Consider the following 20,106-nt stretch of genomic DNA (forward strand, 5'->3'; position numbering starts at 1 on the left):
GGTTCGCTGGTTGTGAGGTTAAATAAGGTAAATCCTGCAAAGCACGCGGTGCAGTGTGCACAGTGACCGGCCCTCAGTACATGTTCCTTATATTCCTGCTAATGGTTCTTGCCACCAACGTAACGGGAACAAGCAAGAAAAGGAGAGAAGCTATTCCCGGTAACGGTGCAAGACCAGGAGGCCGCCAAAGGTCCCGTCGTCGGGGGCACCTAAGGATTCCGCGCCAGCGGGACCGCCCAAGCCTCCGACCTGCGCGGAACGAGCAAACCCCAGAGCAGGTCAAGTGCGCTCGCGCGGCCCCGCCCCGCCCCGCCCCCACGGCCGCCCGCGAAGGGCGGGGCCGCTTCCTGCCGGCGACTGGGCCCCACGCGCCCCCGCCAGGCGGTCGACCCCGGGCGCCTGCGCCGCGCGCGCTCGCCGGCGGCGGGGAGGCGGGGCGGCGGGGCGGCGGGGCGGGGCCGCGCGGGGCCGGGGCCGCGCGCGCGACGCCGCCAGCTTCCCTCGCCAGGACGCGGCTCGCGCCCCGGCCGAGGCGGCCGCTCCCGCGGGCGTGGAGGGCGTGGCGGCCAGGCGCTGGGCAGCCGGCGCCGGACAGACTGTGCCCCGGCGGCTGCCCGCCGCGTCTCCCAGGCCCGGCCCCTCGCGGCGTCCGGCCGCCCGGGCCTCTCCCTGCCTGCCTGCCTTCCTGCGGCGGCCACGCGCGCAGGTGAGTCTCCCCTTCGCAGGGTGGGGCCGGCGCCCGCCTCTCCGAGCAGGCTCTGCCCGGCTCTGAGGAGGATGGGGGCCACTGGGTGTGGAAAGTTAAAAAGAAAAGAAAAGAAAAGAAAAGAAACGGTCCACAGGTGCCCGGGAGGGGTGGGCGCTCTCGTGCCCGAGATCCCAGCGATGCTGCGCCTTTGCCTCCCGGGTCCACCCCCTCTCGCGTCCAGGATCTTCTCTGACAGCTCTGGGGTGGTGTCCTGGAAAACAAAACCAAGAAAAATGCTCTCTCTCCCAACAGCTGTTTGACTTTTTGAAAAGCTGACAGACCCAACCTGCTCCTGAAGGCAGAAGGGTGCAGTCAGTAAAACAGGGGCGACCAGAAGTTGGCAGCCCCTCTTTTTCTCTTGTTCACCATCCTCCGTGATGCGCGGGTAACCATCGCATTACCTATTCGATAACTTCTTAAAACTTGTCTGTTCCCATCTGCTGCCTGGACTGATAGAGCAGTAGTGGTCAGTTTTCAGGTTGCTTCGTCCCAGCTTCTGTGCAAAATCTGATCATCTCCTTCAGGGATTAAGAGTCTAGTGCAGGAAGCAGTTTAGATCCCTGTTGCAGCATTATTTAAAGCGATGTTTTAGTGCAGTCCCTCTTATTGAAAGTTGCTTAGCACACCACATTTATTTGAACTTTTAATAGAAGTTCCTGCGTTTCATAGAAGTCTCTGATGTACAGTTTGACAAGAGAGTGACTTATTGGTGGCTGTGATTACATAGGATTTAAAATGATTAATTTTAAGACTGTTTCATTAGCTCTGGTTCAAAATGTTAAATTATAAAAATACACAATATTATGACAGAATATAGATGTTTGTGTGTCACACTAAGCTCGTGTTTTTTGGTGGGGATTTTATATTGGTTTTCTAGAACTGGACTTTTGATGCATGAAGACAGTGAAAGGCCTAAAAACTCAGAGCCCCTTCCTTAGCCATGCCGTCAGCTTTATGTTTTACCAGGTTGGCAGAACTTTTCTTTCTTAGCATGGGAAGAGATTTCAGTGCTTTTCCGGGAAAACAGGATTTTCCCCACTATTGAATTGTAACATTTGTAAAGCTTTTAAACCTGTGCATGTTAAGGGTTATAAATGAGTACAAATTTTGTATGATGCTGGAGGATATATTCTTTGAAAGACTTAGGCACAACATCATGAAAAATCGTGTGACTTGGAAATGCATTAGGCTGAAGCCTGTGAAATAATGGGAGCTCTAAATTTCAATACCATTTGTTATTTAGACCCAAAGAACCACAGAAGGTGGAGGTCAGACAGTGGATCTCCACTTTTCCCCTAGAACGTAGAGGCTATAGTGAGGGGAAATGAATTGCATATAGCAAAACAAATAGCATCAGTCTTTATAGCTGTACTTCAGTTATTCTTTAAAACCTGTTGTTTTCGTTTGTTCTGACAATTGGTTATTGTTGTTTATTTCTTTCTCACACTAACAAGTACTTCACTGAACTTCAGTAATTATAACAGGACCAATTCTGGTTATATGTGAAAAGAGGGTCATTGAAACATACAAAATTCAAAAATCTAATTTTCACCTTTACTGTTGCACCATTTTTTTGTCTTACCACAGCTACTAAAAAGTAGTAAGATTCTACCTGTAAGTAGTGAATGGGGAGAAAGTGGAAGATAGGGGTTTGCAGGATAGCTGTTCAGAACCCCCACATTGACAATACAGAGGGTTTGTTTTTTTTTTAAAGAAATTTAGTCCAAATTTATAATTTAGAAGTTTTTAAAAGGTATTTAGTAGTTCAGCAGCATCTGTGAGTATTTTCCCCATTTTATATTGAGAGGACAGATGTAATACAAAAAGCCAAGTGACTTTTCCAAGATTATTCAGTGGAGCACTTGTAGAGCTGGAAATGGGATATTTGTTTGCTTCCAGCATTGACCAGTAGCATTTTGAGCACATCAAAACATAATAAAGTGCATCTAGCTAAGGTATTTTAAATATGCACCAGGTTGATGAAGCATACTATTTTGAAAAATTATGATTTTTTTAAATCCTAAGGAGGAGGAGGAATTTCTCTTTTCCTGATCAGAATTTAAAATGCAAAGTCAAATCCATGTGCTTGACATTGTCCCTTGATGGATTACTTTCGTCACGAGGCTCGTTGTAGAGCAGATGGTCATGCTACTTGGAGTTTTCCACTCATTTGATATTTCCATGAAGAAACAATTTGCCAGAAGCCAGCCACAGCTACAGTTGTGCTGCAGATGATGCTAAACCCTGATCAGCACAGACCTTTGCTTACAAAAGCTGGTTCAGCCCTTTCCAATCAATATTACCCTGAGTTAGTAAACTGAGGGACAGCTGTCTTACAGGAGTTGCAGTGGGGCAGAGTTAGCGACAGCTCCAGTAATGTCAGCATAGAAGCAGTGGACTTATGTAAATTTTTTTCTTTTCCTTAATAAAACCAGACTACTTCTTAATTACCAGCTGAGTTCCCTTATAAGATGATTTCTTTACAGATGTGCTAGGATTGTCTTTTCCACTGGTTGACTCTGATCATATCTCTCTGTTCAAATCTAGCTACATTTATGATATCAGAAAATTGTGAAATGGTTGATAGTGTTGACTTAAGCTCTTTGCAAAAGAAATCTCACGGCAGGCCTTTAGCAAGAGAACCATCATATGAAAGATAATGTCTCTAATACTGTGTGCGCTGAATTACAGCATAAAATTCTTTGAGGCCCTTAAAAAGTGCACCATGGCCTTTCTTCAGCTACTTCTCTGTTTTTAAATCTTTAAATGATTTCATACTGGATCTATATTACTACTACCAGTGGTTGCTCTGGAGCTGATTTTATTGATACATCTGCAACTCTGCAGTTTTCTTGGAATGATACACAGTGTTAGATTTATTTTTGTAGTTTTGTTGTTGTATCCTTTTTGTTGCTTGCAATTAGATCATTTAAGTGTGTATTTTTCTCATTTTGTTATTTTAATATCAGTTCCACCAAAGGTTCTGATACTGTTGGGATCCTCTCAACCCAACAATACCTTGACTTAGATTGTGCCTATGTAAAAATAATTAGTTATTGAGCACCAACTATATCCAAAGCATTATTCTGAGCACCCAGCATGTATTCTCTCATTTAATACTTCTAACATCCTTACTGGAGAAGGATTTTTATTATCATCACTATTTTATATAGAGGAAACAGAAAGGGAGGCAAAGTAATTTGCCTAACATAGGATACTGGGGGCAGGGGACAGAGTTTAAATCTAGAAGAGTCTGATTATGGAGCTTTAATCTTCCTGAGATACATTTAATGATTGTTCAAACTTTTTTGCAGTTACTATGGTATTTCATTAATCCATCCTTTTAATCTGTGTCAAGTATACACTAATGTATAAGTGAAGATGTAGCAGTACTATAAAGATTATTGAAATATCTTGGGACAAAAGGCAAATAATTTAACAATAATCTAAAAAAAGTGAAGGGAAAATACCTAGAAAGACATTATAGGGGATGACTGACAAAATTTGAAAATACACTCTGATTTAGAGAATAGTATTATATCAATGTTAAAGTGGTTGGTTTTGGTAATTGAGCTGTGGGTTACATAAGAAAGTGATCTTGTTCTTATAAACCTAAGTATTTGAGAGTGAAGGGGGCATACGCTCTCTTGGTCTCAATGGTTTGGGGAAAAATGTTTATGATTTTTTTTTTTTTTTTTTTTTTTGTTGTATGATTTTTAAGATGGGCAAAAATGTAAGTAATTGTTAACTCCAGGAATAGGGTATACAGGAATTCCTCGTACTATTCTTACAACTTTTCTGTTTGAAATTATATCAAAAGAAAAAGTTACCCCAAAATGAAGGTAGGCAACAGGAAATGAAGGTGTAACATTCTAAGAATTTTTTTTGTCAGTTGAAGGATTGTTTCTTGTGCTCTGATTTTTTTTTTTTTTTTTTCTTTTTAGAGGTTGGAGGGAGGAACTTGAGACAACCAGAAAATCTCATCAAAAATAGCTTGACTTTCTCAAATTTCATAGTCTGGCATTCAGAGCTCCCCAACTGTCCAACCAGGCCAGGTGTTTTCCTCACCTCTTTTTAAGGGGAAGGCAGAGGATAAAAACATTAGTCTCTCAAAGGGATAAGAGGTAAAGACAGCCCACTTTAAGTAATACTGAAAGTTAAGTTGGGTTGGTTATATCATTTCCCTGCCTAAAACCTTCAGTGCCATGCTAATATTGACTAATTTTTATGTCAGAACTCTGTAACCCCACTTTCAAGGCAGCCTGGCCCAAACCTACCTTTCTCACTGTGTTTCTTGCCATTCCCACCAAACCTGGTCCACTCTGGCCACACCAGGTCTCATGATCTGGTGCCTGCTCCTCTTTCTGTATTCCTGCCTTTGTCCGTGAACTGTTGGCTTCACCTGGAATGCACCCCGTTCTTTTCCTGCTGAAATTCTTTTCATCCTTTAAGTCTAACCGTAACCTCCTTTGGGTAGGCTGTCTCTAATCTCACGGAGAATTAAATTTTCCTTTGTCCGTGCTGCCACATCAGAGGGGTAAACACAATGCTGTCTGCTTTCGTTCAGCAATCCTTTTTAAGCATGTACTGTGAGCTACAAACTGTGCCAGGGCCTGGGGATTCAAAGGTGCTCAAGCTCTGATAGCTTAGGAGTGATTTGTAAACAAGTAATCAAGTACATAACAGAGAAATGAACCAAGTGCTGTGAAAGCTACGGACTCTACCTAACAACTTAGTCTTCAAGAAAAGATTGCAGTGAATGTCACAATGAGATACCATTTTCCTCGCAGTGGGCTCCTTTCCAGATTGGAGATTTCCAGCACAATCATCTACTTAAAGGAATAAGTTTTGAACAGTTTTGGTACCTGCGGGCTACCCAGTTACGTATATTCAATGGAAAGCTAAAAATACAAGTCTAGAACGCAGGAGATGTTCTGGAGGTGGCGTCTGGATATGTAACTCATAGAGATCAGAGATTTTCAGGGTGCACAGGCAGGAAAGACCTGGGGGCAGGGCAGAATCTCTCGGGGTCATGTCATTTTTCAAAGCACCATCCCCTCCAAAGCCCAAGATTCTGCTCTTGCTTCCCCCTCAGTTCCGGTGACGTCTTTCCTAGCTGAAGGATAATTGTCTGAAGGGAAAGACAGTATTGATACACATGTGTTGTGTGTGTGAACCACAGGGAAGCAGGAAACAAAGTTGAGAAACACTGGTGGTGGAGTAGTTAAATGCTTGGGCGTGGATAACACCACCCAGGAAGAGTCAGATGAGGAAGAGGATGGGGTTGAAACCTCAAAGAGACGAAGTTGTAAAGGGTGAATAGAGAAGGAGGAGCCAGTGACAAGGACATTTGGGGAGGAAGGAGAGCCAGCCAGAGAGACGGAGCCCTAGGTGGCCGGGGCACGAAGACCTCCGGGAGGGAATGGGTGGGCAGCCAGTCCCCAGCTGCAGAGACAGGCTGAGGCACAGAGTTAGGACACCACGAGGAGGCCGTTGCTGTCCAGTGGGGCTGTTTCAGCTGGAAGGTGGTGGCAGGAGTCCAGCTGCCCTGAATTCAGGAGTGCCTGGAGTTGAGGAGATTCCTCTTTCTAGGAAGCCAGTAGGAAAGGGGAGGCAGAGACAGAGGGAGGTAGATTGAGGGGCAGGCAGACTCCAGATGGAAGGTTTTCTGTTTTCAAGATTGGGGCGGGGCGAGGGCGGGGAATCTTGAAGAGGTATGTTTGCTGAGAAAGAGGAGTGAATGGGTGGAGACGGAGAAATTAAAAGTATAGGAGCCAGTTAATGGAGCAAGGTCCTTTGGGGTGTTGTTGCTTTGGTGGGAGCTCCTTGAGGACAGGAACCGTGTTTTATTCATCTCGGAGCTCCCTGCACTGGGCATGCAGCAGGTGTTCGGAAAATGCTTATGGAAACAAGTAAAGATTTTACTTTTTAGAATTCGTTCTTCCTGATTGATATAGTAGAATAACGGGGTAAAAATCACTACTTTTTCCCATAATTAACATTCTGTGCTGTAGACTATATAAGCAGTATATTTGCAACTTCATGTTCTTTGAAATAAAAGAGAAAAATCACAAATTAGGTAATACTGAGGTAGTAATAATCATGCTGACTTAATTTTCCTGTGCTGATAGGTATTACTTAAATTCCAGCATCCTGAAATGTGTCATGTTCAAGGCACTCTGCTTGGTGGGTGTGGAGTACAGCTCATCAGAAGAGACAAAAATGCACATAAACAGTCCTATAAGACAGACTCTATTCACTGTGTAACAGTGGGACACTATCAGCTCTAAGCTTTGGGGTTAAAATTATTGATTTTTAAACATTCAGAGAAAGGACCTTTTTTTAATTGTCTTCTATGTCAGATTTTGCCTGTTGTAAATATTTGTGATATTAGTAAAGACCAACTTTATATAGAGCTTTTGGTTCTGTAGAACTTAGTTCTTCAAGAGTGTATTCAAAAAGAACACGTTGGTTAAAAAAACGTAAAGTCAGCTCATCGCAGACCATGTTTCAGGATGCAGATGGTGAGTGAATCAGTGTGGGTTTTATTCAGCTCTGCCAGTTTCAATGTTGTAGACTTAAATCCCAAACAAATATGTGAAGACAGTTCTGGTTCACATTTTCCTTCCTACTGCTTGTAAACTGGTATATATATTGATAGTATCTCATTTTGTATTATCCTCCCAGCGCCATTTCACTAGAAAACTTTTGGCCTTTATTGCCAGTGAAGTATATTATGTAAAATATGCTAACCAAATCAAAGTAGTATATATAGAATCCATTTATGAGGACTGAAATGAGTTGATTTAAACGTTGATTGATCTTTCCTGAATAAAATTGCTTCATTTGATGAATTGCTGTCTTGAAAATTGATTGGAACATCATTGGGCATTCAAAGGCTTATCTGTCGTTTTGTTTTTTTAACAGTAAATGCCTGATAGACATCTTAGAACTTTAAAAACGGAAAAGACCCGCTTTTAGGGGATAATGCTGAGAGACACTATGAAATCTTGGAATGAGAGTCAGTCAGATCTCTGTAGCAGTGACCAAGAAGAGGAAGAAGAAATGATTTTTGGTGAAAATGAAGACGATTTGGAAGAGATGATGGATTTAAGTGATCTGCCTACCTCACTTTTTGCTTGCAGTGTCCACGCAGCTGTGTTTGAGGTGCCAGAGCAGAAGGTAGGCATATACCCTACCTTTCCCTGCCTTTAGTAGTGTGTGGAATGCATGTGGATTCAAGGAAACAGCAGATGGCTGCCTGTTTGCAAAGTTCGTTACTGGTCCCTGACAGGTAGAGAAGTGTGCATTAAACTTTAGATATTGCTGCAGTATTTTATTATGTTTTATGAGAATATCAGTCTGCAGCAGATAGGAAATATTTAAAATCCAGTCCTTCTCCACAAACATTTTGAGAAGCACTGGTTTACGGTAAACTTTGAATCAAGTCTTAAGTTCATCCATTTGTTCAGTCAGTCATTCATTTTTGGAGCCTGTGGTTAAAGAAAAGCTAGGTGAGTTTTAGCCTGGCTTCCTATTACTTTGGAGTAAATTCACAAAAGAAGGAATTTATTTTAAGCCTTTTCTGGGGCTAATTACATAAGTGGGACTGTTTATGATTTCATTTTAACAGAGTTAGTATTTCTTGTTTTACTTTCTACAGACTGGGGCAAAATGATTGAGTTTATTTTTTTTTTAAAGGTTACTCTTCTTTAGTTCATTCATTATTTACCTGGAAAAAGAGATTGTGTGTGCTTTTTTTTTTTCCATCATGACCTCCAAAAGCCTGCGGGTCTTAGTCATACAAAAGTAAAATATTTCTGCCATTGGTATGAATTCTGCACATTCTAAGACTTTGTTTCAAAATTCTATCACGATCCCTTTTAATTTGCTATCTATGCCCTCGAAGTATTTTCCTTCCAGTGACTTGTGGAGCAGAACTTGATATAGTTTGACTCAGTACATACTTGAGTGCCTCGAGTATGTAAGGTGCTGGACCAGTTGCTTCAGGGGATAGAGCAGGAATTTAAAGAGCTTCTGCCTCAGAGAGTTTACAGTCCTGCAGTGGAGAGGATTGGTAATTTGATGTAAGATGAGTACTCATGCCTTTAAGAGACACTTGAAAGTATTGAGGTATCAGAGGAGAGGCGATCACAACCAGCTGAAGATCTTACCAGGAGACAGCAGTGCAGAAAAGCTGTGTGAATTGAGTAGGAGTTTAGCAGGAAAGGGAAAGGAAATCCCAGCCAGAGGGAACAGAATGAGCGAAAGAAGTGAATCAGGATAGCGTGGACCACTTATTTCAGGAAGTGGCTGGCGCAGAGGTGAGATGTAGCCAAAGTCAAGAGCAATCAGGCTGGGAAGGTGCGTGTGGGGCATCCTGCAGGCTCAAGGAGCTTGCCCTTCTATGGACAGTAGTCTCTGAGCAGAGGAGTGGCAGTCAGAAGTACACATCAGTAAGGTCAGCCACAACCTGTGAAGCGCAGAGTGGTGGCAGGAAAGCCAGAAGTAGGCCCATTCGGGTGTGCTTGCAGGAAACTGGCCTAGAGACACAGAAGACATGAAAGGGGAGTGGGAGAAAGTGGCAGCCACCAGGTTTGTACTGTTTGGGTTTGTTTTCATTTATAAATACTATTTTCTTTCCCAAGTTCAGTCACACTGTAGACATTTTGAAATCATTCTTTCTAGTTTTCTCATATGTTTTAAAAGCTCTAAATTTTCATGTAATAAGTAATTACATTAACTTTGTTTTGTGAGAAACCACATGTATTACTAGTTGATCTTAAAATTCATAAGAATTCCTCAAGAAACCTCACAATCTTATCTGTCCCAAGTTTTTCTTTTTTAACTATAGCCTAGGGATTTTTTTAACTTGTCAAAGTGGTGAGTTCTTGTTAGTTTTCAAATTTAAAACCATTTGAGGTTGTATCTAACCTAAATTTATGTTGGAAATCGTATCAGCAGAAATACTAGTAGCAGTTCAGTGGACTTCACGTTACATACAGTTCTTAACTCATAGTAAATTTGAAAAGCTTTCATGATAATATCTGAAGCTATAGAATATAAAATGTTTATGTAATAAAATTTTATATGGATCATTAATTGGATATAAAGTGTAGGAAGAATCAAATATTTCCTTTACAGTTTGCTTCTCATTGTCAGTTTCTTATTTTGCCTTAGTTTCTCGTGGAATAGCCTGTTTGTGCAGGCTCTCCACATCCTTGCGAAAAACAAAGCAAAACAAAAACCACTTCTGATGGATTATGGGCAAAATAATTCTGATTGCAATTAAACGCTTTTTGCAAAAAAAGACTTTTTGTTTTCCTGATTTGAAAAGGTGTTTGTCTTCATAACTATATAATTGTTGGAATGAGCTTTTACCCTCTTCTGAGTGGTAGACTGAATAACACAGGTGCCATTGTCATGTGAATCATCATTTTAGATTGCTGGATTTGGGCTCTGCATTTTCATCAGTTTTTCTTGACAGTTGTGTGAGGTGGGGGAGGAAAAGTAAAGAATATAGTAAACTGTAAGAAAAATAAACTGAGGAAAAGGCTTATCTCATAATTTGTTTCTGCAGCAGCATAGTTGTGAGTTTCTATACATGTGCTCAGCTAATCAGTGGCTCCATCCGGAGCTCTGCAGGTTTAGTACCTAATTTTTCTTTAACAGATTGGAATTTGTTCCAGTGTGATTTTATTGACGTGTCATTTTTAACCCCAGTTTTCCCTTTCTTAAAATAAGGAAAAATTGAGCAGCCTTATGATTTGAACATGAGAGTTCTGCAAAATAAAATTTAGGTTTTTATGATGGGAGAAATTGGAGTGCTTCTCCTTTCTGATTTAGGTCTGTGTGTCTGAGGGGACTCAGCAAATATTGATGGGAAGCAGCATTCCAGATATTCCAGCATTTAACTTTATTCAAAAAAAAATGCATATGGCTTTTGGATTAGTCTCTTCGCAAAGCACTACCCTTTGCATATGAAACTGTTTCTACTGGCCTACTCACCATACGACATTTAATGTTTTCCTAATGACAATGGTTGAGGTATGTTAAGACATCTCTACTTGCTCTCCTTGTCCTGCTTTTTGACCAGTGACACTTAGCATCTAATACAGTTCCCAGTACAGGGCAACACCTGTTAAATGTTTGTTGAATGAATGGATTCTGTAACATGGTTATGGAGAATTAGTGATACAGAGCTCTGATGGAGAAACAGACTTATGAGCTGAGTGAGGTTAAGTAGTATGTAGGACATTTAATATGAAATTGATTTCAGATACACTGGCCCAAATTCTTCTGTGATGTGTGTAATCATATGCACAATATAAATCTTTCTGTCATGCATTTGGTTCCTATACCCTCCATTTAAAGAACAGAAAATATTACTTAAGAAAAATAAATTATATTTGGAAGTTAACTGAAATATGCTGAGTCTCTGGTTTTCAGACTTAACCAATTGTTGAGTGTTCTAATACAATCTTCAATCCAGAAGAAATAAATCTTTTGAGGAAAGTGATTTGTTTTAAATTTGGGAATTGAAGAAAGGGATTCAAAGGAAGAATGTTAAAGTGGACTGTATTTTTAACATGCCTGGAACATAATACAGTTTCAGTAAATATTTGTTTAATTGAATCTGTAGTGCCATTCTGGCCAAGAATTAGTAAAAATGTAGTTAACTTCAAGGTTAGATTAAATCCTAGAGAGTCATAGAAGTTTAGAGCTAGAAGAAATCCTAGTCAAGTCTCATACAGTAGTTTCAGAGTAACAGTAATTGAGCTTGCTTTAGAACCCATTTTTCACTTATACACTGAAAACTACTAAACATTGCTGAAAGAAATTAAAGACAACACAAATAAATGGAAAGATGTTCATATCCATGGACCAGAATACTTAATAGTATTAAGATGTCAATACTTCCTAAAACAATCTATGTATTTGGTGCAATCCCTATCAAAATCCCAAAGGTATTTCCTGGAGAAATAGAAAAATTCATCCTAAAATTCATAGACTCTCAAGAGACCCCCCCAAATAACCAAAACCATTTTGAAAAAGAACAAAGTTGGAGGATTCACACTTCCTGATTTCAAAACTTAATACAAAAGAAAAAAAAAAACTTAATACAAAGCTATAGTAATCAAAGCAGTGTGGTACTTACATGTCAATTATATCTCAATTAAAAAGAAAAACCAGTTTGGTACTGGCATAAAGATAGACAAACTGACCAATTGAATAGGACAAAGAGTCCAGAAATGAATCCTTGCATATATGGTCAAATGACTTTCAGCAAGGATGCCAAGACCATTCAGTGGGGAAAAGACAGTCTTTTCAACAAATAATGCTGGGAAAACTGGATAGCCACATGCAAAAGAATGAAGTTGGACAAAAATTAATTCAAAATGGATCAAGACCTAAATGCAAGAGCTAAAACTATGAACTCTTAGAAGAAAACAGAGGGAAAGCTTCTTGACATTGGATTTGGCATTAATTTCTCAGATATGATACCAAAAGCACAGGCAACAGTAGAAAAAATAGATAAATTGGACTTTATCAGAATTTAAAATATGTGCAGAAAATATTTTCAAATCATATATCTGATAAGGAATTAAAACTCAGAATATATAAAGAACTCCTAAAATTCAACAAGAAAAACCAAAGTGTGTGTATATAACCAATTGAAAGATGGGCAAAGGATTTGAATAGATATTTCTCCAAAGAAGATGTATTAATGGCCAATAAGCCCATGAAAAGATGCTCAACATAAATAATTAAGGAAATACAAATCAAATTCACAGTGAGATACTTCACACCCATTAAAATGGCTTCTTATAAAAACAGAAAACAAGTATTGACAAAGATGTGGAGACATTGGAACCTTTGTGCGTTGCTGGTAGGAACGTAAAATGGTGCGACTGCTGTGGAAAAGGGTATGGCAATTCATCAAAGATTTAAGCGTACAATTACCATATGATCCAGTGATTTTGCTCTGGGTATGTACACAAAAGATTTGAAAGCAGGGACTCCAACAGATGTTTGTACACCAGTGTTCACAGTAGCATCATTCACAACAGGCAAAAAGTGGAAACAACTCAAATGTCCATCAGTGGATAAATTAATAAACAAAATGCAATGTATACATACAATGGACTATTATCCAGACTTAAAAACGAATGAAATTTTGATACTGTGCATGAACCTTGAAAGACATTATGCTAAGTGAAATAAGCCAGACACAAGAGGGTAAATATTGTATGATTCCTCTTACATGAGACAGAAAGTAGAATGGTGGTTGCCAGGGGCTGTGAGAAGTGGGGAATTGGGAGTTACAGTTTAATGGGTACAGCGTTTCAATTTGTGATGATGAAAAGTTCTGAAGATGGATAGTGGTTATGTGCAATAGCTTGAATATACTTAATGCCCCTGAATTGTGCACTTAAAAATGGTTAAAATGGTAAATTTTGTGTATCTTATCACAATAAAAAAATGCAGCCTCCCCTTTTTCTTGAGTTTATTCTTTGCAATATGCTTTTATACGTATATAATATATATAAAATATTTACTATATATGTGTGGGCACCTCTTTTGCCCCACTTTGCATCCTGTTGGCCCACGTTTTCACTCCAGCTTTTGCCAGACACTCAGCTGTGTGCAGGTGTAACCTTGCAGCAGCTGGCCTCCGTGGCACTGTGGATATCTTGCATTTTGTCCCAGTGTTTCTCTGCTGCCTGTGCACAATTGCTCAGCCATGTCAGTGCAGGTGCAGATGTAGCAGTGTGAGAGAGTTAACACCTCACAGGGCAGTCCTTGACCAGTGCGAGGCTGAAGCCAGTGAATAAGTCCCTTCTCCTCTACTTTCCAGCCACCAATTCCTTGGCTCCTGGCTCCTCGGAAGGCTCCTAGCAGGATCAAGCCCCAGTTGCTCACAGAGGGGGCCAGCTTGGTAACACACCTGGAGGATGGGCTTTCCCTCCTTCCCGATTCCCACCTTGCCCCATGGGATCACTTCCCTAAACAAGCTCCCTGTGTGTGCCCTTGCCTTGGCCTCTGCTTTCCCAAGGAGCCCAGGGAAGACACAGGTGAATAACTTCCGAGTTTGGTTATTCCTCCTGTGTGAAGGCACTATCTCAGGCTCTCAAAAAAGGGGCAATTTTTAGCTTGTGCAAAAAGGGTAAAGACTAATATAAAGGAAAAGCATGTGTCCACCCAATTTAGCAAATAAAATTTTACTAATAAATTGAACCCCTTTTGTCTTCTCCCAGAGATAACTATTATCCGAAACTCCATGTTTATCATTTCCCATGCAATTTAACTTTTTATTAGGTTTAACCATATGAAATTGGTGTATTTGTAGGCCCAAATGGTCAAATACAGGTTTCCCCCTTTCTCCAAAAGTAGTGTTCCTACAAAACCTTTCGTAAGCTGAAATGGTATAAAGTGAAGAAGCAGTTCCTTAGGACACATCTTGCTAATGGATGCACAAAATAAATCGAGGTAAAGCACAGATGCTCACAGACACAGTTCAAAGCTAAGGGGGCTTGAGGTGCTGAGATGCTAAGGATAGTTTCCCGGGAAGGAGCTTGGTGGTGCCGTTCTCACTGCTTGTGGTGTGTACTGCCTCTGTACAGCTGTTGCAAAACAGATGCTGAATGTGATTTTCACCTTTTTTTATAAAAGGGAAAATCCTCTTTGGATTTTTTTCAGTTAGCGAGAACAGGTGCTAATGTAGGTCTTTTGTAAAGACAAAGCAGCATAAAGCAAATTTTCAAAAAGTGATGGATACGTGTATTGGCATTTCTCCTGGTTCAACCTAATACTGTGTGTTTGTGTATATATATATATACACACACACAGTATTTTTAAATAGTGTGTATATATATATATACACACTTTTAAAATTTTGCTATATTTGCAGTTGACATGATTGTCTATTTGGAAAGGAATCTACATAAAAACTATTAAAACTAATAAGTGAGTTTAGAAAGGTCGTAGGATACAGGGTCAATATACAAAATCAACTGCATGTCTATATACTAGCAGTAAATGTTTGGAAATTGAAATTTAAAAAAACATTACAATAGCACCATGAAATACTTAAAGAGAAATCTAGCAAAATATGTGCAGGATCTGTACGCTGAAAACTATAGCACTAATGAAATACATAGCATTTTACATTATTTTAAATTTTATATAAATGGCATAATTATAGAAGTTTTTTCCTCAGTGTTTTATCTGTAAGATTAATCCATGTTGAAATATGTATTCAGTTTCCCTTGCTGTATACTGTCCTATTTTACAAATATAGCATTATTTATTTACTCATTCTTATGTTGGACATTAGGTTGTTTTTGCGAGGTTGCTATTGCAACAGCGATGTTGTAAATGTTCTGTGTGTGTCCTCTACATGTGGGGGTGGGAGGGTCTGTAACCAGGAATGATGTTGCTGGCGTGTCAGGTTGCACTTTTTCAGTCTTAGTGGAGACTGTCAAATGGTGTCTGAGGTTGTACCTGTTTGCACCCCTACCAGCCGTGCGCAAGAGCTCCCCTTGCTCCATAGCATCACCAATCCTTTATATTTTCAGAACTGAACATTTTTGCCAGCCTGGTAGTCAACACTTCTATTGCTTTTTTAACACACTTTTGCCTAAACTGTAGATGAATCTTTCTCAAGTGTATCATTTAGTGAAGGACCAGGTTTTACCTCCAAACTATCACAGATTTTGTAAAATGTAATAAGAATGTCACAGCAGTGTAAACTTGCTAAAATGTTCCTAGACCCTTTCTCTCCATTTCTGTACCAAACCTTGTCATGGACCAGTAGCAAAGTTCATGGACTAGCGCTGGGTCCTCAGGCTGTCCCATCATATATATAACATTTAGGAAATAACAAATGTAAGACTTTGAAATGAAGAAGCTATCTTCAGTTATCTTCAGTTATATTTGTAGCTTCCTTGTGAATACTTTGTCTAAAAAAAAAAAGAGTTAAAAAGTGTCTTAGATCATTTAGGTAGTTAGGTATCCTAATTATCAGCCATATTAAGAGATGACTGAATAGTCAGGTTAGCTGTCATGTTCCACATTTGATCTTGATTTGTGTATTCAATAAGTGTTTATTGAGCATTGTGCAACCACAATTAAGGTTCTAGGGAGACCGGGGTGAACGCAGTGAAGCTCCAGCCCTGATGGAACTTTAAGGAAAGATATTTAACATGCAAACAAGTAAGCAGAAGTTCACTTTATTTTATGAAAAAAATAAATAAAATAGTGAAGGAATAGAGAGTGATTTGATGGGTGACGATTTTTAACTAGAGTGGTCAGGGAAGGCCTGTCTGAAGAGGTGACATTTGAAGTCACTTTCACTGAATAACGAGAAAGAACCAGTATAATATTTAATACTTCCTACAATTGAGACATCCTAACATAATTTAAACAACTTTTCTCTAATGTGTCTGTATAGTTGAAACGACTTATAATTTTTTTTCTCTTTCTCAAAACAGTGCATTGAAGCTTTTTTTTTTCCACAATAATCTCAGTTTCAGTTGGAAAAGATCTGCCGCTTCCCAAGTCAAAGTAGGATTTAAGGCTCTTGGGTTCTGAGAAACATCTAGATTACTCATGTGTATGTGTTCCTAATCTCTCCAAAGCAAGGTGCTCCCATGGGTGAGGGCGGGACAATTCAGGGGTAAGCAAGCTTGGCGTCGGCACATGCGTCACCTCCATGCTGCTGACACAGAGCCCAGCTTTTGAGCCTTGCTTGTGCATTAAATATGTGATGAATAAAAACTGGGAAGATTCTCTACGGAGTCAGGGTACCAGCACTCCCCACCATTTATATTGAACCCTCCTAAATTAACTTCAATAACCATGTCTTTTCTATTTCTTTTATTTCCTTATCTGATTTACATTTCTATTTTTATAAGGTTTGTAGGGTGTATGTTGGGATAGCACAATATGTCCATAATTGTATGCGTATGTGTTTGTGTGTATAAATTTAAAAGTAGATAAATAAATAAAATATCTTGGCAGTACATATTGAAATATTAAAATACTTTTACTGGTTTGGGTGTACAAAGGACTTTTTTCTCTAAACCATTTTAAGAGTAAGTTGCCAGCAATGGTGGCCATCACCCCCAATATTTTAATATGTATTTGCTACAAACAACAGCATTCTAAGAGAAAAAAATAAGATTCAGGGAATTAGCATTGTCACGTTACATGGTTCTAATTCTCAGACCCCATTGAAGTTTGCCCGTGGTTCCAGTAATACCCTTTATAACAACAACAACAACAATCCAGTCCCTTATCCTAAGTGCATTCAGTCGTCAGGTCTCTTTAGTCTCTTCCAGCCTGAAACAATTCCTAGTCCTCCCTGCCTTCAGGATGCTCACACTCTTGGAGATTGCAGCCTAGTCATCTTGTAGCCTGTCTCTCAGTTTGGGTTTGTCTGATGTTTCTTTCAGAGTCAGGTTGTGCACCTTTGGCAGGAACCTCACAGAAGCAAGGTCATTCTCTTCTCACATCTGTTTTTAATTTGTCCCATTACTGATGAAATCCACTTTGAGCCCTTAAGACAGTGTCCTCCAGGTTTCTCCACTGTGGAGTAATTCTTTTTCTCCTTGTAATTAGTAAGTACTTTGTGGGAGCTACTTTGAAACTAAATATCCTGTCTCCCCATCAGGTTTTAAAGATGTTTATTTATTCCTCCTTAGTAAGGTTCATGGGGTCCTGTTTTATTCACTGGTTGTGATCTGTTACTGTCATGATTTTATGCTCACTTTCGTCCCAGGTGTGGCCAGGATGTGCCCCTCGAAGGTGGCCTCTGTGTCTTTTTGACGTGCCCATCACTCGTTGAGTACCTCTTTAAACTATCTTAGCACAACAAGATATTCCAGAATTATCTTGTACTCTCCCCACTGAAGCTCTGGAATCAGCCATTTCTCCAGGGAGCCCTGATTCCTTTCAGAGGAGAACAGCCATATTTAGGAACCGAGGTAGGAGTTAGCTGTGTGTACCCAGTGTTTCGGAGTCTCACTGTTCCTAGGCCTCTTGCCCAGAGCTGGGAACTGTGGAGCTGGGTACATACATTTGCATACATACCCGTGTTTACACTTACACTTCCAACTCTAGTCCAGCACTAAAGAATTGTTCCTAGTTTTCTCCCTTCTCAAATTTGTAACTCCTTTCTCTGACAGAGAGAAAACTAGCTTCCATCATCTTATCACAGTTACTTATTCAATCACTCCCTCTGTATCACCTTAAATTGAATCACCGCCCAGCCCCTTTCCCATTTGGACACGCTCCCTACCCCACCTGTGCTCCAACACCCCGTGCCAGGTCCCACCCTGCATCCAGACCCACCACACGAAAGTCCTCTTATCCCACCTGGGTTCTGATACTCCCAGGGGTGCCCTCCTTACGCTGCTCAGGATCCAGCATCCTGTGCTGGGCCACCCTCCTGCAGACACATCCCTGCCCACTTGGGCTCTGAGCCTCAGGCTGGATTGCCTTCCTGCGCAGATCGCCTCCTCAGCCTTCTCATGCCATCAGCCTGCCCCTTTGCTGGATCCCCTCCCTCTTACCCTGCTCTGGGCAGTCTTCCCTCATGGACACCATCCTCACCCCGCTAAGCCCGGCACTGTGTTGGGCTGCCCCTGCGTGGGCACACTGTCCTCATCCCTGTTGGCTTCCCTCCCTGGTGTCTGCCTCCCTTAACCCACCTGGATTCAGCACCCTGCTCCAGGCCACTGAGGCTCCCCACTCCCCATCAGCACAGACACACTCAGCTTACTTGGCCACACCTAAAGGCTTCTGGACTGAATGTTCAGGAAGAGGAAGGAAGCCTTATTCCCTTCATAGGAACAAATAATACACTTCCTTCCCAAACTTGTTTCTGACATTCATTCAGGTTTACATATCTTTGGAAAGATGAGTCCCTAACTTCAGAAGTCACCTTCATCCTCTAATGTGCATGAAGAAAACACCACCAGAAAGGAAACGAACATGTACCCTGAAATAAATCACACAGTCAACATTTGTTCCTTGTTTTTTAACCTCAGCATCAAGCATAGATAGTACCTGGCTTTACTGAATGAGTGAGTGAGCAGATGAACAGTGAGAAAGAATTTACCAAAGACACGTGCACACAAAGATCTAGATGGAGACCAAAGAAATAGAACAGAGCTCCAAGTTACTGCCAATCCCTAAGCACATGGGCAAGCCTGAGAATGAAACGTTTTTTGGTCTTTGTCGTAACTGACCTTGGTGAAGAGGAATCATGTCTTGTTCCTCCATGTTTTCATACATACTGTGATAGCTTCATATCAGCCATTTCCATTTGTTTTAAGTGGCTTTTCATTCTGTGCAAGCTTGACTCCCTGCATACGTACATACTAAGCAACTTCAAGGCTATCACCAAATAGTTGCCTTTATGAAATAGAAAACAAAACAAAAAGATAAAATTAATAAGCAAGATTAAAAGCCACTGACGTGAAAATTGTGTATCTTTTCAGTATGTACAATTCAGCTACCACTGCAATAAAAAAAAAAAAATCTCTGCTATCCTCTCCCTCAATTCAAGTCAAAGTTCATAGCAGAGTAATGCAGAGTTCTCAGTGTCATAACAGAGCAGTGTCCTCTGCTTCAAAAGGTCAGGGTCATAGGTCAAGCTCAGAAGAATCCTGAGAAGATAGACACTGATTCTATTAATCAGTGGTTTACTGTATCACCCACTGTACCGGAGTCTCCAGGGAGGGCACGTCTCCTCGTTGATGGCGCCATTACCTTGACGCAGCTGAATTAAACTAAAGGGCTATGAAGAAGGGCAGGTTTTAGGGCTTCCCTGGTAGCACAGTGGTTAAGAACTCTCCTGCCAACGTAGGGGACACGGATTTGAGCCCTGGTGCAGGAAGATCCCACATGCCGCGGAGCAACTAAGCCCATGCACCACAACTACAGAGCCTGCGCTCTAGAGCCTGTAAGCCACAACTAATGAGCCCATGTGCTGCAACTACTGAAGCCCACGTGCCTAGAGCCGGTGCTCTGCACCAAGAGAAGCCACCACACTGAGAAGCCCACGCAACCCGCAATGAAGAGTAGCCCCTGCTCATTGCAACTAGAGAAGGCCCACACACAGTAACAAAGACCCAACACAGCCAATAAATTTAAAAAATGAAATTTAAAAATAAAAGGGCAGATTTTAATTTTCCACCAGTGACCTCCGTAGTATCTGCTATCTAGTTTGCACTGTCATTGCTGTGCATTTACCTCCTTCTTGGGGAGTCTCCATCACACAATAGAGCAGCTGTTTTTGTGATCACAGAACGGCAAGTGGATTATTGTAACAGCTCTACCTATTTCTGTTA

General features: G+C 40.8%; 1 protein-coding gene across 7 annotated transcripts in view; it reads left to right on the forward strand.

Moving 5' to 3' along the window:
• The first annotated feature begins 465 nt into the window (after nucleotides 1–465).
• The window catches only part of RCAN3 (RCAN family member 3), a 90,059-nt gene continuing 70,418 nt past the window's right edge, over nucleotides 466–20,106 (forward strand). For 5 of the 7 annotated variants that reach the window (XM_057700320.1, XM_057700334.1, XM_057700329.1 and 2 more), the window contains exons 1-2: nucleotides 466–706; nucleotides 7,676–7,930. In XM_057700320.1, the coding sequence (XP_057556303.1) occupies nucleotides 7,736–7,930 (195 nt within the window). In that variant the 5' untranslated portion in view covers nucleotides 466–706; nucleotides 7,676–7,735. Of the gene's footprint in view, nucleotides 707–1,625; nucleotides 1,715–4,692; nucleotides 4,873–7,675; nucleotides 7,931–20,106 lie in introns of all 7 variants that reach the window. The other 2 variants (XM_057700311.1, XM_057700301.1) reach the window with 2 other exon arrangements.

Source organism: Hippopotamus amphibius, chromosome 1 (assembly GCF_030028045.1).
Source record: "Hippopotamus amphibius kiboko isolate mHipAmp2 chromosome 1, mHipAmp2.hap2, whole genome shotgun sequence".
Taxonomy (NCBI): Eukaryota; Metazoa; Chordata; class Mammalia; order Artiodactyla; family Hippopotamidae; genus Hippopotamus; species Hippopotamus amphibius.